Source organism: Saccostrea echinata, unplaced genomic scaffold (genome assembly GCF_033153115.1).
Source record: "Saccostrea echinata isolate AGI-Se365-2 ecotype Australia unplaced genomic scaffold, CSIRO_AGI_Sech_v1 ptg000105l, whole genome shotgun sequence".
NCBI lineage: Eukaryota > Metazoa > Mollusca > Bivalvia > Ostreida > Ostreidae > Saccostrea > Saccostrea echinata.
Genome location: NW_026889854.1, coordinates 1 through 23,961, shown reverse-complemented (window position 1 = coordinate 23,961; position 23,961 = coordinate 1). Strand labels below are relative to the sequence as shown.

At 35.3% G+C, this 23,961-nt stretch overlaps 2 protein-coding genes across 2 annotated transcripts in view; both read left to right on the top strand.

Annotated features, from left to right (window-relative positions):
* The window catches only part of LOC133177213 (SCO-spondin-like), a 42,986-nt gene extending 21,718 nt beyond the window's left edge, over nt 1–21,268 (top strand). The window contains exons 6-15 of the mRNA XM_061312293.1: nt 238–444; nt 1,494–1,637; nt 7,659–7,843; nt 8,096–8,198; nt 8,472–8,633; nt 8,947–9,169; nt 9,692–9,894; nt 20,438–20,564; nt 20,882–21,003; nt 21,170–21,268. Of these exons, the coding sequence (XP_061168277.1) occupies nt 238–444; nt 1,494–1,637; nt 7,659–7,843; nt 8,096–8,198; nt 8,472–8,633; nt 8,947–9,169; nt 9,692–9,894; nt 20,438–20,564; nt 20,882–21,003; nt 21,170–21,268 (1,575 nt within the window). The remainder of the gene's footprint in view (nt 1–237; nt 445–1,493; nt 1,638–7,658; nt 7,844–8,095; nt 8,199–8,471; nt 8,634–8,946; nt 9,170–9,691; nt 9,895–20,437; nt 20,565–20,881; nt 21,004–21,169) is intronic.
* Nucleotides 21,269–21,519: 251 nt separating this feature from the next.
* On the top strand, nt 21,520–21,925 carry LOC133177211 (uncharacterized; the record flags this gene model as incomplete). Its single annotated transcript, XM_061312290.1, has 1 exon — nt 21,520–21,925. A coding segment is annotated over exon 1 (406 nt), but the record flags the coding sequence as incomplete, so codon positions are not given.
* Between the last annotated feature and the right edge of the window lie 2,036 nt (nt 21,926–23,961).

Genomic DNA, 23,961 nt, shown 5'->3' with positions numbered 1-23,961 from the left:
TTTGGGATGTACACTTCTAAATTATTAGTTTAATGTGGGACTTTGCCTTACTTAAAGACAGCATTCATTGAGGTGACCTCGGAATCTCTGATTACCTATGTTTCTTTATTGAAGCTACCTCCTTTTACATGGCTAATTACAGCTCTAATGTAAATTTATAAAGGAAGATCAGTAAGTTTGTGGTGTTGCTGTGTTATGTATTATTCAGTGTATGGATACTCAATTTTTCATTGGCAGGTTTTGAGAACAAATTGTCACTCCATATGTGACCATCCTGAGATGTGTAACCAGGGGGTTTGTGGATGTCGGCTGGGGTACAGGATGTCAGATGATGGCTACAGTTGCCTCCCTGTGAAGTGTTTGTTTCCTTCCATTAAATATTGCCCTCCTTCCCGAACAGAGTTTTTCAGCTGTAGACATCCTAGCAGCATCACATGTAAAGGGGTAGGTAGTCAGAGGACACAGTTGTAGACACCCTAAAAGCATCACATGTAAAGAAGTAGGTAGTCAGAGGACACAGTTGTAGACACCCTAACAGCATCACATGTAAAGGGGTAGGTAGTCAGAGGACACAGTTGTAGACACCCTAACAGCATCACATGTAAAGGGGTAGGTAGTCAGAGGACACAGCTGTAGACATCCTTACAGCATCATATGTAAAGGGGTATGCAGTCAGAGGACACAGTTGTAGACATCTTTACAGCATCACATGTAAAGGAGTAGTTAGTCAGAGGACACAGTTGTAGACATCTTTACAGCATCACATGTAAATGGGTAGGTAGTCAGAGGACACAGTTATAGACATCATAGGGGCATCATGTGTGAAGGGCTATTTAGTCAGAGGACATAGTTGTAGATCTCTTAGGAGCATCATATGTAAAGGGATTTGCAGTCAGAATACTGTTTTTCAACTTAAAATTTCTTAACAGCATCATTTGAAAGGGGTATGTAGTCAGAGGATATTTTTTTTCAGCTTTACTCTAGCATCATCATGGATAAAGGGGTGTGAAGTTACAGGAATTGTTCATTATTAAAAATAGTAAACATGTAAATTGCTTTTTAATATACTAACAAATGATAAAGGGCTTTTACACTATTCCTCATCAAATAGAGTCACAAAGATATGAAATTTTAGTGGAAGTTATAAAATTTAGAAATCTTAAGAAAATAACTAATTTTTACCTCATATCATTATTTTTTAGAAACAATGGAAACATAAAGAGTACATGCTTTGTTTGGCAAAAATGTGATCCTATATACATGCATGTATATTGTTGCAATGAGCATTGGATAGTTTAATGTCTTATGCAATGTGACTACTTGGTTACATATAATAATTTTTTGGTTTACAGTATAACCACTTTTATACATGTATTGTTATCTGCTATGCATTATTAATGTAAGATCTTTGAATTTCTTTGTTACAGTATGATCTCTTTTCTACATGTATTGTTACCGGCATTACAATTAATGTAAGAATTTGTTTATTACAGTATGACTACTTAGACACCTGCACTGTCTCCTGCATCACAGACTGGTTCCTGAAAGGTTCCACTAACATCATAACCTGTCTTGCTAATGGAACCTGGAGCCACCCACAACTCTTTTGTGCCCCTCCCAACAATCCTCCACATTCTGTATGAACTTTTCTCTCTTTTATTCATTCCATAATTGGCTTACAATCATGTTTTGAAAGTGCAATGTATTTTAGAAAATTTTCTTTACTCATTGACATCAAGCAGGCAAACTATAATGAGCATGCAAAGCATTAAGAAACTAGTGAAATCCACGTAACATTGGTTGAGATCCCATGGTAGGGAGAAAGTTTATCATATTTCAGGGTTGTCCTTAAGAATTGAAATAGGAGGGGACATTAAAAAAAGTAGAAGGTCTGGGGTTCCTCCCTGGTTGAGGGGGGATACCAGAGTAGCCAGGGGATAATGTCATTATGATATTCCCCGGTCCTCGGGTCTTAGGAACAAACCTGTATTTTGATTGCATTATATTTTTAAAAATTTTCTTCAGTACTTCTAAACTTTCCAGTCAGCAAACTGTTCGCATTATTATAATAAAAATTGTAAAATTCATGTTCCTTTGGTTCAGAATGCAGGTCCCTGGGTGGACGAAGTTTGTCATGTATTTTTTTTGTTCTTGTGGACATCTAGCAGACAAACCATTTTCTTGATTACAATGAGTACGAAATCTTTTGTTAGAATTGTTAAATTTATGGCCCCTAATTCCATGGGTCAGACCCAAAGATGGGGATAAGTAAGTCATGTATTGAAATGATATCACATCTTTGAAAACATCTTTGAAAATCTTTTTCTTTTCTCCTGGATATACCATCAGACAAACTTTTGCATGATTTCTCATAAACAGCTAGGTCTTTTCCAAGATTTTTAGCTCTTCTGAACCAAAGGCTCAAAGAGCTAATGCCATGGCCATTTGTGCAACTTTTTGAAAAAGGGCCATATCTGAAGAACCCCTTGGTCAATTTTTTCAAATTTTTCATGGAGTATCCTTGGCCCAAGGGCTTTCATTTATACTAAAACTAGGGATCTGTCCCTTAAACAAGGGGGGATAAATAGGGAAATAAAAACAAAAGTAATGGTTGCTAAAAATCTTCTTGAGAACCACTGGGCAGATTAAACTTACATACAAGGATGAGGATATGTTGTAGATTAAAATTTGCACGGGGAATCGCCCTGGGGCAAAGGGCATGGTCTCAAGGTCACTTCAAAGTTGACCAAAATTTACATTTTGTTTAATCTTTTATGTTTTGCCCACTATAAGGCCTACGATCATCAAATCTTGTCAGTTGATGCATCTTCAGACTTCATATCATGTTGACTCAAAAGTAGTTCACAGTTACCTACTTTTTGAATTTTGCAGGCATTCATTTTCATTTTAATTTTGATGCATAACTTGGATAGTTTGAAGGATACTGTCTTCAAAACTTGTCAGTTTATGCAGCATGGGACCTTGAAGTGTGTCAACCAAAAAGTAGGTCACCATGACCTACTTTCTAAGTTTTATAGCTTATCATTTTGTAAACATTAAAGGTCATTATTTCAGATACTAAGAGAACCAGAATCATCAAACCTTGTAAGGTGATGCACCTAGGGGCTTTAAAAAAAGATTTATCAAAAAGTAGGTCACAGTGACCTACTTTTGGAATTTTACAGGTATTTATTTTCAAATTGTTATAGGGGCATATTTTGCACACTTTGAAGCATAGGATTATCAAACTTAGTCAGTTGATGCATCTCGAGTCCTCAAAGTGTGTCAACCAAAAAGTAGGTCACCTTGACCTACTTTTGCAATTTCATGGCTTAATTTAAATATTTCATATATTAATTGGCTTAGAATCATCAAACTTTGTCGGTTGATGAATCTTGAGTCCTCAGAGTGTATCGACCAAAAAGTAGGTCATCGTGACCTACTTTTGCAATTTCATGGCTTAATTTAAATATTTCAGACACTAATTGGCTTGGAATTATCAAACTTTGTCAGTTGATGCATCTTGGGTACCCGGATTGTGTCAACCAAAAAGTGTCATCATGACCTACTTTAGGAATTTGATAACTATTTCTGATACTTATTTACTAAGAATCATCAATCTTTGTCAGTTGATGCATCTTGAATCCTTGGAGTGCATCAACCAAAAAGTAGGTCACTGTGACCTACTTTTGCAACTTAATGGCTAAATTTAAGTATTTCAGATACTAATTGGCCTGGAGTTATCAAACTTTGTCAATTGTTGCCATGCTGACCTTCTTTTAGAATTTTAAGGCTTTATACTTATATATAGGTTACCAAGAGGCTTAAAACAGATGAGATTATAGGTTGTACAGTTTTCAGAAGAGCGATTCTAGGCCCTTGGGCCTCTTGTAAACTCATTTCTCCTTGGATTAGAATTCAGGCCAAAGGGTAGGGCTTATTGGTCATATATTGAAAATTTAATTTAGAGTATTCTGGGAAAGAATCTGGGGGGATAAGACAAGCCATGTGCCCATGCCCATTTTTCGGCTATGCAAGAACATTTATTGGAAAAAATCTCTCAATTGTTCGAATTTACTTAAGCATTTTAATGTTTACCGTAGTTTTCAAAATGATATTTATATTCTAAACAAGCTAAACAGTTGACTTTCATTTACTGTCACAAATGTCTAACATGGGTATGGACTTCTATTAATTAATCTGCATATTGAGTGTTTACACTAATTGTGGAGATATTATAAAAATGTTAACATTGTATATAATGATAATGGTGATCTAGAAGCGCTTTTATTTAAAATAAATAAAAACGGGAATAAATGTATTCAAATATCTATTATAATTTTTATCCGGCATTTTAAATAATTTACTGTAAATAAGTTTATTACTACATGTATATATTTTATTTCCAGTGAAAAATATGTTATTCCTATAGACATTTTTATATAAAGTAAAACAAAATTAAAACCAAAAAAAAAATCAAAAAATCAGAGCATGACTCGAACACTTTCCTTAATAAACGTCACTTTAAAGAGCTCCTCGCTAACCACTAGACCACATAGTCGCACTTACATGTCTATTTAAATAGCATACAGTTCTCTATATTTAGCAAGCGTTTTCGGACTTAGAATTTTTTAAGACCACGGTGAAAATTTAAGTAAGTTAACTTAATTTTTTATGTAGAGTGGGTCTTCATACCAAATTTTTGCAAGTGTAAAAAGCAACATCTTTCCATTGCCTTTCATTAATCGTTCTCAAAACAATGGTACGATGACCCACTCTATTTAAAAAATATAGTTATATCATCCAATTTATGTCAGTTTCTGTGAAAATTGAGCGTGATGCCATTTTGTTGTGTTAATCAGAATCATTTTCGCTGTTACAGTATTCAGGTTTTGTCAAATTTATATGCAAATGGTAATGAGCATTACATTAATTCAACAAAAAGTGAAATTTTTGTAAAATGAATTTATTGATTTTTTATCCATCGTTATGTAGGCATATGGCTCGGCTTATCCCCCCAGTTTCTTTAGTAAGCAGACTTTATAATGCATGGTAACAGTAAGCTAGTTGGCCTTTATCAGATGTGTATCAAATGTAACTCAGCATCCATGATAAAAGTTATTCCACCTGAAAATTGTTAATCTTTCACAACTTTCAGTTCAAGGCTAGACAAGTATTTTAGTATAATTTTTAGCTCACCTCGACGAAGTCGAGATGAGCTTATGCTATACCCCCGGCGTCGGCGTCGGCGTCGGTGTCGGCGTCGGCGTTAGCGTCGGCGTCCCAGGTTAAAGTTTTAGGAGCAAGTCCCATTCCCAAGTAACTATAAGCCCTACCTGGACCAAACTTGCATGGATGATGCATCTAGGGATGGACACTACCAAACTTGCTTCGGATGCTGGATCTGACCTAGATTTTCCAGATGAGTGACTAGGTTAAAGTTTTAGGAGCAGGTCCATTCCTAAGTAACTATAAGCCCTACCTGGATCAAACTTGCATTGATGATGCATCTAGGGATGGACACTACCACACTTGCTTCGGATGCTGGATCTGACCTAGATTTTCCGGATGAGTGACCAGGTGAAAGTTTTAGGAGCAGGTCCATTCCCAAGTAACTATAAGCCCTACCTTGACCAAACTTGCATGGATGATCCATCTAGGGATGGACACTACTAAACTTGCTTCAAATGCTGGATCTGACCTAGATTTTTCAGATGAGTGACCAGGTTAAAGTTTTAGGAGCAGGTCCATTCCCAAGTAACTATAAGCCCTACCTTGACCAAACTTGCATGGATGATGCATCTAGGGATGGACACTACCAAACTTGCTTCGGATGCTGGATCTGACCTAGATTTTCCAGATGAGTGACCAGGTTAAAGTTTTAGGAGCAGGTCCATTCCAAAGTAACTATAAGCCCTACCTTGACCAAACTTGCATGGATGATGCATCTAGGGATGGACATGGCCACACTTACTTCGGATGCTGGATCTGACCTAGATTTTCCGGATGAGTGACCAGGTGAAAGTTTTAGGAGCAGGTCCATTCCCAAGTAACTATAAGCCCTACCTTGACCAAACTTGCATGGATGATGCATCTAGGGATGGACACTACTAAACTTGCTTCGAATGCTGGATCTGACCTAGATTTTTCAGATGAGTGACCAGGTTAAAGTTTTAGGAGCAGGTCCATTCCCAAGTAACTATAAGCCCTACCTTGACCAAACTTGCATGGATGATGCATCTAGGGATGGACACTACCAAACTTGCTTCGGATGCTGGATCTGACCTAGATTTTCCAGATGAGTGACCAGGTTAAAGTTTTAGGAGCAGGTCCATTCCAAAGTAACTATAAGCCCTACCTTGACCAAACTTGCATGGATGATGCATCTAGGGATGGACATGGCCACACTTACTTCGGATGCTGGATCTGACCTAGATTTTCCGGATGAGTGACCAGGTGAAAGTTTTAGGAGCAGGTCCATTCCCAAGTATCTATAAGCCCTACCTTGACCAAACTTGCATGGATGATGCATCTAGGGATGGACACTACCAAACTTGCTTCGGATGCTGGATCTGACCTAGATTTTCCAGATGAGTGACCAGGTTAAAGTTTTAGGGGCAGGTCCATTCCCAAGTAACTATAAGTCCTACCTTGACCAAACTTGCATGGATGATGCATCTAGGGATGGACATGGCCACACTTACTTCGGATGCTGGATCTGACCTAGATTTTCCAGATGAGTGACCAGGTTTAAGTTTTAGAGCAGGTCCATTCCCAAGTAACTATAAGCCCTACCTGGACCAAACTTGCATGGATGATGCATCTAGGGATGGTCACTACCAAACTTACTTCGGATGCTGGATCTGACCTAGATTTTCCAGATGAGTGACCAGGTTAAAGTTTTAGGAGCAGGTCCATTCCCAAGTTACTATAAACCCTACCCGGACCAAACTTTCATGGATGATGCATCCAGGGATGAACACTACCACACTTGCTTCAGATGCTGGATCTGACCTAGATTTTCCACATGTGAGACCAGGTTTAGATTTAGGAGTAGTCTCATTCCCAAGTAACTATAAGCCCTACCTGGTCCAAACTTTCATGGATGATGCATCTAGGGATGTACACTAACCAACCTGCTTCGAATGCTGGATCTGACCTAGATTTTCCACATGAGTGAATTTTAGCCATATTTTAACCAAATTAGCATGGATGATGTATCTAGGGATGGACACTTCCAGACTTGCCTTGGATTCTGAATCTGATGTACATTTTCCAGATGAGTGACCAGGGTAATTTTTTTGGAGTAGCTATATAATATTATGGCTTGTTATGATTAAACTTGCATAGATGGTGCATCTAAGGATGAAAACTTCCAGACTTGCTTTGGATGTTGGAACTGACCAAAATTTTCTTGATTACTAAACAGGTCAAAAGTTTTTTAAGCAGGTCTATATTTAAATCAAACTTGCATGGATATTGATCTTGGGATGTACCCTAACTAGAAAAAAAATATGATGTGAAATTTGCCTTACATGTAGATAACATTCGTCGAGGTGAGCTTCGTAATCTTTGATTACCTATGTTTGGCTACATCTAGATGAGGAGTTCTGGCTCCTGGAGACCCATTGTTTTATTTGACTGTTCTTGTTTTGAAGATGAAGGTGGACAATACAAATATTAAGGAAAATGTGAAAGATCTTTGTGTGTACCTCAGCACGGTCGATGATTCCTATGATGCCCAGTTTTACTCCATCCTTGCTGATCCCAAAAATATCTTCCAAGTTTCTGGCTCTAAGCTTTGTCTCAATAGAAAGGCAGACTATGAGGAAAAGCCAACCAAGTATGTTTTATTTATCACATGTATCTATTAAAAATGTAAACATTGTGATGTGCGTACATTTCACTTATGTGGAACACACTACATTGGTGTATGTTAAATTTAAGATGTGACCAACCGAAGTGCACACTAATTGTAAAAGTTGACTTTCACGTGATTTAAAAGGTAAAAACAAAGCTTATTATTTATTTCATGTAAAATGATAAGAAAATGTAAACGTAAACTTAATTTTGATGTCCATTTTTTATATACAAGATGGAATGTGACAGTGAGATGTACAGACATAGAGGGGGCATATGTGGACAACACATTCCAATTCCAAATTCTTAATGAAAATGATCCACCAAAGTCTGCAATGGTAAATTAATTTTTTCTGGCCCCAAGTTCAAAAGGAAAGGGAATTTGGTTTTGGTTTGTTTGCAACTTTAACTTTGCTCATAACTTTTGATGAAACAACTTTATATTGTCAAATAGTAGCTTATGGTCAGGAGGGTTATCATGACCTTTAACCAAGGTCATTTAAGTGATGTCAAAATCATGGGGATTGAAGATGCAAAATTTTTGTCTTGGCTACCTCATTTTTGACAAGAAAATTTGAGTAAGAATGAAATTTTATTTGAATTTTCTTTAGCTGATGCCAAATATGATACCAGAGAACAGTATGGCTGACACACACGTTGGATGTTTTAGTGCACAGGATGATGATCCAAGTCAAAATGTTACTCTGCTGCTTGTAGACTCGGAGCACAGAATGTTCACCTCTTACTCTAATGGATCACAGCTATGTCTCAAGGTTTTGCTAACAAAGTTATGATCTAGTTCACATTTTCTTTCTGGAGTGTACATCCTTTGAGATCTGTAGATGCCTTTTAAAGTTGGCATTAAAATATTTTTACGAGAAAGCTGTGATTAGTTGTAGATTACATTTTAAGAATACTGCAATAATTAATGGATAATAGACAGTAATCTAAGAATTAAATGAATTAAGATTGCATGAGGCTAACAGTTCATGTAATGTATGTGATCTTTCAGCATTAATTGCCTTGATTATCATTTTCTGGGTATTTTTCTGCTGGTGTAAAAACATTTGTATGAATTGATTGTAGGTATTAAAGCAGTCAGATCCCTTATGTCTATCAGAAGGGGGTAAATACTGTGTGTTGAACAGAGAAGAACAGAAAGTTCACTTTGTCACACTGATGGTACAGGATGACTACAGTCCCCCAGGCATTTCTTATTTTAACCTCCCTGTGACCTTGAAGGATGTCAATGACAAACCTGTGTTGGTGACCCTTGACCCGAATGTCATACCCGAAGAAGTTGAGCCTGGTTAGTTTGGAATGATATTTTAGATATTAAAATTGATAAAATTGTTTGCTTTAATTTTGATGAAACAACTCTAATTTACATGAAAGTACAGTTATAATCATAGATGTCAAATGTATCTCATGGCTGAGCATTAACTTATTGAAGTATAATCATTAATATGGTGAATACTGTCAGTAAGAACATGCAGTAAAAGGAAATATATTGCATATCCATGATTCTAAGATTATTAAAAAATGCACCCATTCCTTTGACTGTCTTTGGAATTATTTTTAAGACTAGCCTTTGAATATTGTAAGATATCTGACCTATTATTCAATTTCTGTAGGATTTCCAGTTTGGAATTTATTCTTTCAAGGCAATGTCTTTATCCTTTTATCATTCCTATTCTGAAGATTGACAAACTAAGTTTAAAATTTGAAGATTATTATGTACGTAAAGTCATGAGGATTAGTTTTACTCACAAGCTCTTTTCTCCACCACATATCAATATTTCCTGGAGATTTTCACTTTTATTTCTTGTAGGAGAGCCATTAACAGCTCTGAGAACCATTGATGAGGATGAACACCAGGTTTTCCAGTATGAACTAATGGAAGATGACACAGGACTGTTTTCTATTATCAATGGGAGTCTGGTCTCATCAGTGAAATTCAATTTTGAAGAAAGTGACAGTAAAGAATTTCATATCAAAGTTATATCTAGGGATAATGGCTCCCCAAGTTATAGTGTAAGTGCAGAAATGTTATATTCATCAATAACTGCTTGATTAAGTTACTGAAAATAGCTTACACTGTTAACAGAGATTAACAGACATATTAGTTTTATGTTCATATATCAGTGTTTCAGAACATTGATTAAATCAAACAGGCACTAGAGAGGGGAAGCTATCTCTCCGGCGGCAATAATTTGGAGAGGTGACATGATACAACGCAGCAAAACTTATCTCCAATAAAGAATAATTTATGGAAATAAAATCTGGACTAAATCATGGGAGAAATTTATCATTAAACTCATGTTTTAAAAAAACATTTAAGACCATTACTCTGAATTTATTTCTTGCAGGAACTTGTCACACACTAACATTAAATGATTCTTAAGAATAAAATCTGGAATAAGTCACTAGAGGATATTTTTTTTACTGAACTTGCTTCCTCAGTTCCAAGATGTAGGAACTTGTTCTAAACTAAAATTTGATCATCTAAGTCTTTAGTATATTTAAAGTTACCATTTGAGACAAATACAGTTGAACTTCAGTATCTCGAACACTGATATCTTGAATACTATGGATATGTCGAAGTGATTGGGAAGTTCCAAACACTTATTCTTTTAAAAGTATTTTACCGTATATACTCGCCTATAAGTCGATCCGCCTATAAGTCAGTTGTAATTTTAAAGCTTAAATTGAAGGGATTGACCCACTAAAATACCAGTCTTTTTATAACTCGCGTATAAGTCGGATCATGAGTTTTGGATCAAAGTTTAACTCCCCAAAAACTGACTTATAGGCGAGTATATACGGTACCTTCGATAATTTCTTTTAAGTTTTTTCTCGGTCCCCTCGAGTTTGGAATAACAAAGTTTAACTGTTAATCAGTTTTTAGCTCTAATGATCAATACGCATTGATAAGGTGTCCATGGTCAGTTTGTCTGTCTACCCATCTATAAACAATTTTTTCAAAATGCTACTTCTGCAGTATCTGATTTTAATTATATTTTATACACAGTTAGACTATACAAATATACATAATTCTTCATATCAGGTTTTGATTTTGACGAATGGTGTTGCCATGGTTACTAAGATAGAAATTTCTTATTTCTAAAATTCTTTCAAAATGCTAGTTCTCATACAGTTTTAGTCTGATTCAATAAAACCTGATACACAAGGAGACTATACTTATATAATAATTTTATATATGTGTTTCTGATTCCTATGAAGGATCTTTGCCATGGTTACTAAAAATAGAATTTTTTGGTGAAATTCTTTCAAAATGAAAGCTTGTGCATTTGTACAGCGAACTCATGCCAATATTCAGCAATATAAGTTCAATAACACCTTTTTATCTCACCTTGACGAAGTCGAGATGAGCTTATGCTATACCCCCGGCGTTGGCGTTGGCGTCCCGGTTAAAGTTTTGGGAGCAAGTCTATTCCCAAGTAACTATAAGTCCTTCCTGGACCAAACTTGCATGGATGATGCATCTAGGGATGGACACTACCAGACTTGCTTCGGATGCTGGATCTGACCTACATTTTCCAGATGAGTGATCAGGTTAAAGTTTTTGGAGCAGGTCCATTCCCAAGTAACTATAAGCCCTACCTAGATCAAACTTGCATGGATGATGCATCTAGGGATGGACACTACCAGACTTGCTTCGGATGCTGGATCTGACCTACATTTTCCAGAAGATTGACCAGGTTAAAGTTTTTGGAGCAGGTCCATTCCCAAGTAACTATAAGCCCTACCTGGACCAAACTTACATGGATGATGCATTTAGGGATGGACACTACCAGACTTGCTTCGGATGCTGGATCTGACCTACATTTTCCAGATGAGTGACCAGGTTAAAGTTTTTGGAGCAGGTCCATTCCCAAGTAACTATAAGCCTTCCCTGAACCAAGCTTGCATGGATGATGCATCTAGGGATAGACACTACCAGACTTGCTTCGGATGCTGAATCTGACTTACATTTTCCAGATGAGTGACCAGGTTAAAGTTTTTGGAGCAGGTCCATTCCAAAGTAACTATAAGCCCTACCTAGATCAAACTTGCATGGATGATGCATCTAGGGATGGACACTACCAGACTTGCTTCGGTTGCTGGATCTGACCTACATTTTCCAGATGAGTGACCAGGTTAAAGTTTTTGGAGCAGGTCCATTCCCAAGTAACTATAAGCCCTACCTGGACCAAACTTACATGGATGATGCATTTAGGGATGGACACTACCAGACTTGCTTCGGATGCTGGATCTGACCTACATTTTCCAGAAGATTGACCAGGTTAAAGTTTTTGGAGCAGGTCCATTCCCAAGTAACTATAAGCCTTCCCTGAACCAAGCTTGCATGGATGATGCATCTAGGGATAGACACTACCAGACTTGCTTTGGATGCTGAATCTGACTTACATTTTCCAGATGAGTGACCAGGTTAAAGTTTTTGGAGCAGGTCCATTCCAAAGTAACTATAAGCCCTACCTGAACCAAGCTTGCATGGATGATGTATCTAGGGATGGACACTACCAGACTTGCTTCGGATGCTGGATCTGACATATATTTTCCAAATGAGTAACCATGACAATGTGTTTGGAGTAGCTTTATAATTATTTATATGGCCTGTTATGATTTAACTTTCATAGATGGTGCATTCCAAACTTGCTTCGGATGTAGGAAATGAAAGACATTTTCTTGATTAGTGAACAGGTTAAAGTTTTTGGAACAGGTCAATATCCAATGAATCATAAGACCTACTTACACAGAACTTGCATAAATATTGTTTTCAGGATGCACACTAACTATAAAGAAAATATGATGTGAGATTTGCATTACTTTTACTGATAACATTCGTCGAGGTGAGCTTCGTAATCTTTGATTACCTATGTTTTATATAGCTAAAACATCTCCCAATGATTTATATTATTTATTTCAATTAAATAATTCAAATTGATAAGAATTTTCAATATTGGTGTTTAAATTAATGTCTGCCCTTTAAGTGTTCAGTATCGCATCATTTCAGTGACCCTACCAAGTGTTATGATTTGCTTATTGAGGTTTAATTGAGGCTAATACGTACAAACTGATTACTTAATAATTTCAATTTTGTGAGAAAATAAACACATCTTACCTAGCTGCCACTACCTATCATAAATTTGCCTTTGAGAGGTTAACCAGACAACATTTTTTGTTTACAACTGGGCATTCGATATTAAATGCTCGTATTTGGAATGTTTCGGGCATACTCATACGTAAGGCAAACTCTGCATTCAATATAACGCCGAGATATTGAATGCTAAAATTCTCTAGATTTTTAGTAGTTTTTCATTATAGACTATTTATAAGCTATGTAATAAAGTAATTTTAATTATGTGTTTCTGATTCCTATGAAGGGTGTTGCCATGGTTACTAAAAAAGAATTTTTTGGTGAAATTCTTTCAAAATGCTACTCCTCCAAAAATCTGATCTTATTTTTATAAAACTTGGCACACAAGAAGACATAAGGTACATAATTTGGTATATTGATTTCTGATAAAGACGAAGGATGTTGCCATGGTGACTAAAATTAGAAATTTACTTCAAATTCTTTCAAAATGCTACTCCAACTACAGTTTTGGTCTCATTTCATAAAGACTTGGTAAATAAATAGACTTTACTAAGATGCATAATTTTATTTATCTGTCTCTGATTTCAACAATAGTGTTGCCATGGTTACTTATAAATAGATATTTCTTTGAAATTCTATCAAAATGCTACTTTTTCTTACAGTTTTTGGTAGCTTTCAATAAGACTTAGTACACAAATAGACTATACATAAATTCATTAAATTGGTATCTGATTAAGATTAAGGATGTTGCTATGGTTGCTAAAACTAGAAATGTCTTTGAAATCCTTTCAAAACACTACTCTTCCTACAGTTTTTTTTCTGATTTCAATAAGACTTGATCTACAAGCAAACTATACAATTGGTGGCATCCCAAAAGTGAGTGAAAAAATTCTCAAAAGAGGGTAAAGCAAACATACAAATATAACACATTTTGGATTGTTAGCTCTACTGGTCAGAGACTAGTCATGTCTGTCTTTCTGTATGCCCATAACACTGCATTTAACTCAGTTTCCATAAAAAGTGTTCAAGGTATTTTAACCAAAATTCGTAACACTGATACATATTGATGAGAGCTGTTCAACTGTGACATAATTTACTGACCTTGACTTTCGCTGTTACCTGGGCCTCACTTTTCCTTATTTTAGTTTCAAATTAACTGTAGGGGATATTTTTATCAAAACTCATACAGTCACTTATATGTATTGGTGGGAACTTTAAGAGTATGTCACAATTTTGGGGATTTTGACCTTTTATATGACCTTGACCTTACTATTCCTCATTTTGCATTTATCTTAGTTTCAAAGAAATTGTTAAATATATTTTCATTGAACTTCAATCAAATATGTAAATTCACAAGAGCTATTTGACTTTGTCAACTTTTTTTTTACCTAGACCTTCTCTGTGTTCCTTTATCTTGCTATGAATTATTTTACCATTAGCACAGTTTAGAAGAAACTTTTTATAGCATTTTCATCAAACTTCATACACCAATAGGAATTTGTAAGAGCTATTCAACTGCATCATTTTAATTAAACTTCATACAAAGTTACATGTTTTCTAGAGTAATTAAACTCATAATTTTTACCAACTTTGTGATTTTGACCTTCCCATGACTTTAAACTTCAATTTTTAAGTTTTTTTAATCAAATATCATACAACTTATTGGTTAGAACAAGTCAACAATGTCATTATATTCATACTTTGACATTTCCAATGACCTTTCTATCCCTTCATTTTGCAGTTAAATGAGTTTCCAAAAAATAATGTTTGTCATTGACTGCAGATATTTACCAAACTTTGTGTGCATGCTGATAATAATCTGGTGAGAGCAAAGTGTCAAAAATTCTTTGACCTTCACCTTCCCTATTTCCTCTCCCCTCATTTTGCTCATAGTTAAATATCTTATTTAATTCCGTAAAGGATTACTTAAAAAAAAAATCCATATTTTGATATTTGTTTGTAAGGACATTTTTACATTAAAAGATAATACTTAATAGATACTTAATTTGCTCAATATGACAATAAACTTAAAACAATGAAACTTTATTTCACAGCTGCTAGATATTAGATGGGATGAATTAAATTCAGACCAAAGAAGGAAAGTACTTTTCCTTTTTTACTATTGCAATTCAAATGTACCTTGGGTGGGGCATTCATGTCATATGAAGATATTTTTAGTTTTAATATTGATTGCAAAGCAATAATTAGTGTTGTAGATAAGAGGCATCCCAAAATACATTGCCCTTTAATTCCTCTTCATTAATATAGTACTGTTAAAGTCAATCTATAGATTAAACTAGAACAAGTTGTTTGTTTTTTAATAGTCAATGATTCATTGTAACTCATTCATCTTCCATGTACATACATTTTGTTTGAAGATGATAAAGCATATTAAAGATGCCAGAAATACATTGTTTTATCTTGATAGAGCCATTTGCTTTTATCAATCTCTAATTTGTCTTTGAACTGCTTGTGCATAAAAGCTTTCATATTTTTGGTTGCCAGACTCTGATTTATAACTACATGTGTAAATTTTACCAGGGAATCAATATATGATAGAGACAGAAACAGACAAGTGAATTTACTGTCTTAATGATGAAGTTTTTGTTTGTTTAATGCCCACAATTTATATTTATAAGTACTTGTACAATTTTAGTTTATAGGAGCTGAAAGTTGGGCCGTGTTTTCTGATCAGAGATGATTTAGTTTCTCTGTTTTATAACATTGTATCACTTCTTAGCTCACCTCGAAGAAGTTTAGATGAGCTTATGCTACACCCCTGGCGTCGGCATTGGTGATGGTGTCCTGGTTAAAGTTTTAGGAGCATGTCCATTCCCAAGTAACTATAAGCCTTACCTGGACCAAACTTGCATGGATGATGCATCTAGGGATGGACACTACCAGACATGCTCCAAATGCTGAATCTGACCAACATTTTCCAGATGAGTGACCAGGGTAAAGTTTTTTGTGAAGGTACATTCCCAAGTAATCATAAGCCCTACCTGGACCAAAGTTGCATGGATGATGCATCTAGGGATGGGCACTACCAGAAATGCTGTGGATGTTGGATCTGACCTACATTTTCCAGTTGAGTGACCAGGTTAAAGTTTTCCTACACCAAACTGCATGGATGATGCATATAGGGATGAACACTACCAAACATGCATAGGATGCTGGATATAACCTATATTTTCCAGATGAGTGAATTTAGCCATACTTTTACAAAATTAGCATAGGTGATGTATCTGGGATGGACATTACTAGACTTGCTTTGGATGCTAAATTTGACCTATATTTTCCAGATGAGTAAACAGGATAATGTTTTCCACAGTAGCTCTATAATTATATGGCCTGTTATGATTAAACTTGCATGGATGATACCTCTAAAGATGGACACTTCCAGTCTTGCTTCAGATGTTGGAAGTGACCTACATTTTCTTCATTATTCAACAAGTAAAATTTTTGGAGCAGGTCCATTTCCAATTAATTATAAGCCCTACTTGAACCCAAACTTGCATGGATATTGATCTTAGGGTGCACACTAACTTAAAATAATATAATGTGAAATTTGCCTAACTTGTAGACAACATTCATCTAGGTTAGCTTTGTAATCTTTGATTACCTATGTTTAAATTTCTCCAGAAAAACAATCCCATTTTAATCAAATTTGGTACAAGCATTATTTGAGCAAAGGACAAGATATTAGTGATATTGCATTTTTCAGAAGGGGTTCGATTTCTTTATTAATAAAAGGTAAAATTAGAGAGTGGTCTTGTGTGCAAACATAGGTCCAGAAACTGCATAATGAAGGCTGCCTTATGTTAATCAATTTAGTGCAAATAGGCCTGTGATTAAGATGGGGCTACAGTGATTCAAAATTATCAGAGACAGATATATAGAATATTGTTTCTGAGATCCAGTCAGCTAATATGATAGGTATATGCTGTTAAGGAAATTAAATTGTCAATTGCCAGTAGTCTTAGCAACTGCAAAACTTCAAACTTTAATTACTGTAGTCAAAGATAAACATTGCTGGTTTAGGAATAATGTGTACATCACTATATGGTCAATTTCTGGAAACACACAGAAAAAGGTGAAAGCCTAGGAAATTGATCAGCACTTTATATTTATCACTGAACCTATATTGATATCTCAAATTTTTTTTTGTCATTGATTTATTAAAAATATGTTTTCATGCTCTACAATATTTTGTCTACTGTAGGAAAATTTAATCAATATTTAACTGATGTGCTTTATCAGCTTACAGTTACTGGATGAATTTTATGTTAAATAGGTTTCCAACTGTAATTTTTTTTTTTAATACAACTTTGCATTTTCAGTACAAGTTGCAGTTACAGTACAGGCCACGAGTTTTCCCCGTCGCACGGTGGAAAACACACTGTGTGAAATGCTCTGTGTTACACCGTGTACACGGTGTAGCACGGTGTGTGTGGATTTGAAATACACAGGTAGGCACACCGTGACGCACCGTGTCTAGAAAAATCCCAGCTAATGCTCCCCGTGTCGCACCGTGCCCAGAAAACTCCCTCCGTGCCGCACCGTCTCCATAACATTACAGAGAAAAACCATTTTGTTCTGATAAAATATTTTAAGATTTTAAAACAATTATAACATTGATTTATATGTATACTGTAATTATCGTTTTCTAATCTAGAAGACATTGACGTGTTCTGAATCGTACTAATGATACATGTAGTAGGATTAAATATCAGTAACAGAAAAAATTATTAAAAAATAATTTAAAAAAAAAAATAACAGAGTTGAATTTACCGTGTGCCCAGAAGTTCATATTTCATAAAGTTGTTCAGTTACTTTTTAAAATTATTACTTGGGTTGAAATTTTTAATTTCTGAAGAATTTGATTCCACGCAATCGCGTAACGAAGAAATGGCGTGATCTGTGTTACATGTGGTATACGATCCGAGCTGCATGTATCTGTTTTAGGATACAAACCAAGCATTTATATTCCAGAGTAAAGCACATTTATTTTATTTATCTTGTATTATTCTGAATTTATAAGCGAGAATCGAGAGCAAAATTCCTGTGTACAATAATGTGCGTATTTTTTGTAACAGAATAAATTCTTTACATAAACTAATAAGTATAAATTCTGTTTTAAAAATCCTCTCAGTGTAAGAATTTAATATGTTTTTCCTTAATTATGTAAAGAAACAATGTCAGAGAGAGAGAGAGAGAGAGAGAGAGAGATGCTCTTAACCCCCATTCGTATAAATATGAAGAAAAAAAATTTTTAATTCTCGTTTGATAATGCCGAAGCGTATTTCTCGTAACAGACGAATTTTTTTCTTTTCATAAACTAGTATTTAGGTTTTAAAATCCTTTCAGTGTAAGTATAAGTTTTTCTTTTATTGAAAAGTGTGTAAACAATGTCAGAGAGAGAGAGAGAGAGAGAGAGAGAGAGAGATTCTTTTAAGCCCCTTTCACATAAATCTATAATAATAATAATTCTTCGTTTTATTTACATTACCAAAGTCACAATTAACCATTCTGTAATACTATTTAAATTCTGTAACATTGTTTCATAGTCAACCCAGTTGCAACATGTTATGCTCGGTTACACACGAAATCCTCGTGCTATACCTGTCAATCAAAATCGCACGACGCTAGATGGCCCAGAAAGTCTGTTTACGCGGAAAGTCGTGATTTGAAACATTCTTATGGGCAGTTCCGAGTTCACACCTTTCTTAAAAATATATTGGGGCACAGCCGGAGGGCCGGGGGTGCTGTGTGTTTATCACACCTTTCAAATTCTTTCGTCCTTGACCACATCAAGTGTATAACACACTCAACTGACTTCCAGCCAAATTCATCTACCGAATTACGCCACCACACGTGTGCTTTGGCTTGATTACAAACTTACTTTGTAAATTATTCCTATTCAGACACATATAAACATGTAACGTGTTAGATTATAGTTGTTTATTTCACAATAACGTAACATATAAAAGAAAATCTACAGATTCTCGAATAATTTAGAAAGGGGGGGGGGGTAAAAACATATTAGCTTGAAAGAGGCTATGGATTTTAATAACTACTTATTTTTTTTTCTCTCTAAAACCATGATAATAACTTTACAAAGACTTAGGTAAGCTTTATTCTATACATGTACATCCCCGCTCTACATTCGCTAATATTGATTTTTTTTTTTTTTTTTTTTTTTGCGCAAACCGTTCGACACATTTTTCATTAAATAATTTCAGGATAAAGTAATATTTGTACAGTATTTGAACAGTAGATTTGAGTTACGAAAATTCGACATTTTGTGTGTGTAATATATATTTACCTCCATATTTATAAGATTACAGATTGCAATAATCCTTAAATTATCAGAGAATTTATGAATTATGTACGAGTATCTGACACGTTCTAAATTTTATTTGAGATACTTTTTTTAAATTCTCCTTATGTAGAAATGATTTATAAAATATAACATGCATCTGATAAATACGACATATGAATGCATAAGTGCGGCAAAAAAAAATCTTATTATGAAAATGGCTGTAATTAAAATAAACACAGTTATAATCACTATTCCTTCTAAGCATTATAATAGTTAACTGAACATAATTTTTTCTCTAGTATAACTAGGTCTTGAAACACGACTTACATGGATGTGCATACACATTTGAAGACTTTTTTTTCGGTGCTGGGCACATGCACGTGGATCTTAGTTTTTAGGGCATCTTATTTGTTCAAAACACCTGTATATCGATAATGAAGAACTAATATTTAAGAAAAAGTAAAAAGAAAACTTATTTCAAAGGAAATTGATTTAACAAAGACAATGCATAGTTTTTTTTGTTTTTTTTTTTAAGTTCTGTGTGATATCGTAATGGGACACTGTGACACACCGCGCGTACACACCGTGTTACACGGTGCACCGACATGCTAACTTCAAAGACGCCGACATTGATCGAGGTCCACGCAAAAGCGTGGACTAGCGGTCCACGGGGCCCCGTGTTTTTCGGGGAAAACTCGTGGCCTGTACTGTAAATGCAGTATTTAAATCAGAACAAAATACTTGCTAAGGTCCCTGAATTATTTTAGAACAAGTACAGTTAAATCTTGTTATCTCCAACCCAATGGGTCTAAGGATTTGAGGTATTGAGGGTAAAATAACGGTGTTCGAGATGCCAAAGTTTAACTGTATTTGAAATTTTAAAGGTAATAACAAGTGGAAATACAGTAAAAGCTCGTCATCTCAAACTCAATGGGACAAGAAAAAAGTTAGAAATATCCGAGGATTCAAAATATGGAGGGTATAATACTTTTTAAAGAATAAGTGTTTAGGACTTCCAAATCACTTTGACATATCCATGGTATTCGAGATATCAGTGTTCAAGATTCCAAAGTTCAACTGTATTTTTAGATGTGGCTTATTGGATTGTAGACGGTAAAGATCTTGAATTTCAGGTGATTTCCACCCTGACCTTTACTATAGGAGATGTTAATGAACCTCCTTATGACCTTCATCTGACCTCATTAAATGCACCGATACAGTTTCCAGAAGATAAACCAGAGCTGAAGGAAAATGTCAAAGGTATACATGTACAAAGTCAGTTTGGCTGTCAAAGGTATAGCAGTACTAAGTCAGTTTGGCCGTCAAAGGTATAGCAGTACTAAGTCAATTTTGCCGTCAAAGGTATAGATGTACACAGTTTGGCTGTCAAAGGTATAGGTGTACGCAGTCAGTTTTGCTGTTAGTGAGTTTCAACACTATGAATAAATTTATTTTCAACTATCACAATCTTGAAAGTAAAAAAAAAAGTAATGTTGAACAAAGCATTAAAATTTATATTAAAAAAAAAAAATAGTATATGGAATCAGTTTGATTCTTAGTGTTCTTATATTTCACAGCAACTTATATAGGAACCATAGTAGTGAAAGACCAGGACAAGGGAGACAATCTAGTGATGAAATTAATGGATGATCTAGGAGGCCGTCTGGTTATAATGAATGCAGACTGCTCTCAAGTCAAGGTCAGTGTTATTTCAGTGTTATTTTCTGGTTATTATGAATGCAGACTGCTCTCAAGTCAAGGTCAGTGTTATTTCAGTGTTATTTTCTGGTTATAATGAACCCAGACTGCTCTTAAGTCAAGGTCAGTGTTATTTCAGTGTTATCTGCTGGTTATAATAAATTCAGACTGCTGTAGTGTTAATGTCTGGTTATAATGAACCCAGACTGCTCTCAAGTCAGGGTCATTTTTATCACCTGGTTATAATGAACCCAGAATGCTCTTAATTTAAGGTCATTTTATCACCTGGATTCGGTTGCACGAACGTTAGTTAAATTAACTCCCAGTTAGTGCCGTAACTAGCTGTTAAATTTTTAACGACGAGTTACGTAACTGTCAGTTAAAATTTTGTTGTTCGAAAGCCTATTAAAAATAAATTAGCTTACTCACATTTAATTGATGTCTTATAGTTAACTTTCAGTTAAAATCGTTCTACACGCGCGCGTTCCCCGTACCTACGGGCTACGGCGAAGTAAAAATGGCTGCAAGTGTAAAGCGAGAGAGAAGTACCAACTGGTCCTTGGCCGAAATAACTGTTTTAACAGATTTCGTCGAAAAGAACGAAGAAGTTCTTAAAGCCAAACAGAGCAATTTGATAACAAACGCTAAAAAGAACAGCAAATGGGCAGAAGTGACAGATTTGGTCAATGCAGTTGGGGTACAACGCAGGTCGGTAGAACAAGTGAGGTTTAAGTGGGGGAATCTGCAACAGGGGGCTAAGAAGACATTTACAGAGGCCCGTAAACATGCCAGGAAAACAGGCGGTGGACCTCCACCAAAACCCCCTACTGCCGCCGAGGAGAAGATAATTGATTTAATGAAGGACAAGCCAAATTTCTGTGGGATTGCTGGGGGCTTCGAGTCATCAATGCCAGGCACAACAGGTATATCAACAAATATAGAATGTAACATGTGAAGAAGTCACTAATTAACTCGAAAATATAACATTTTAGTTATTTAAATTAAAATACTTGTAGTCCACAGACATCAGATGTTCGTATGCTTGTTTACATTAGCCCTATCGTCATGATGACGTCATATTTCAGATTAGCCTATACATGTACCTAGGTTTGAACTTACGTTAACTAGATATGAATGCCTATATTGGTGTTTAAAACAGACTGATTTGTTCCAAAGATAATGAAGCGATTTCTTGATCCTAGTAAACCCTTTACCTGGAATTTCATTAGCAAATCATAAAATTCTTACTTGCTACAGCTGCATAGATGATCACATGCTTCCACCATGCTATCCTTTAAGTGATCAATCATGGCACATGTATAAAATCCATGGATAAAATGTATCAGTAATGCAGTTGAATCTGTAGAACGCAAAACAGTATAATCCTTTCACTCAACCTTGTTGGGACCGTGGGTTTTCGACGATGTGGAAACTCATTCACAATGCATTGCGTTTGCGAACATGACGTCACAAATGGGGCACTAATAGGGTGTTAGATGCGTTACTCAGAGAGAGAGAGAGAGAGTAGACTCTACTCTAAAAGATGGAAGAACACACTGCATAGCATTACAAAGATCTAGCTCAGATTGCGGAACATTAATTTCAAACTATTCTGGAATTGAAATTACATCTTGATTTATTGTGCGTAATAAAATATCTTAGGTGGATTTAAAATACAATCCAATGTGATCTTGTTTATCAAAATTCTGAGTTGGACCTTTTTTGAGTGGGTGTGCACACACCCCATCCCCTTGGGAAAAAATCGTAGATCCACGCATGTTCTCGTACACATATTATACATGTAGTGGATATAATCATAAATGTTCAAATTCATTCCATGTACTCTCAGTATCTTTGTACACTCTATATTATGCCGTGAGATATTTATTACTTTTTACAAAGATACGACTCAGATTGCAAAACAGTTTCAAACTATTCGGGAATTGAAATTACGTCTTGGTCTATCGTATTGGAATATCTTAGCGGGTGGATTAAAAAAAATCAACTTCGAACTGGAATTACAATCCAATGTGTTCCCAGACTTCCGCATAGAATTGTATTGAGGATAATCCTGTTAAAAAATCTCAGACGTGTACATGTATAAATTCATGATTTGTGAGATCGAAAATTGTACGTCCCGTCATTTGTAACTAAAAATATGGGGTGTAATGTGAGATGTGCCTGCAATGTAGAGAGAAATCTTCGAAAATTATATCTGGACTTTCAGCATCCGACTGTGCTAAAATTTATGGCATACCAATCGTAAGTTTCCGTGACATATAATTACGGTCATATTAAAAATCGACAGACATGTTTACTTGCAGATTTGTTTATTTGTTTGTTTTGTTTATTTTATTTTTTTAATTATTTTTTTTTGGGGGGGGGGGGGGGGGGAGTGCATGTTTTATATTTTTCGACAAATGCCATTTTAATGGTACGAATGTAATACGGACTCACGGAACGAACTGATTGTTGCGAAAATTTTCAGGTGAACTCATCAAAATATGGTAGTTCAAAGGGTTTGCCTTTATTATACGAGATGAAAAGTATATAGAATTACACGCAGAGTGTTTGCGATAAGAGATTAAGCAAGTGAGGTAAACGCCACACTAAGAATTTAGAGTTTTCTGAAAAGTGAAAAAGTTTTACTTTGAACTCTGATAATGTGTGTCCCTTTTTTATATAATCACATCATTAACATATAAAAGGTTTTAATCAGAAATTTCCGAAATACAAATGCACGAGCAAACTTTACTTTGAGGGGAATATTGTACTTCCGAACGAAATCCTTACGCATTTAAAGGAAACAAGTTTATTCACCCTGTAACTATTTAAATATTAGCATCTCAATTAGATATGCATCCAAATAAAGCTCCTTTTAGTACTTAACATGCTATGAAAGATTTAGAAAAAAGATGTCAGTGCAAAGTATAACAAAGAAGTGCAAGGCGTCATGTGT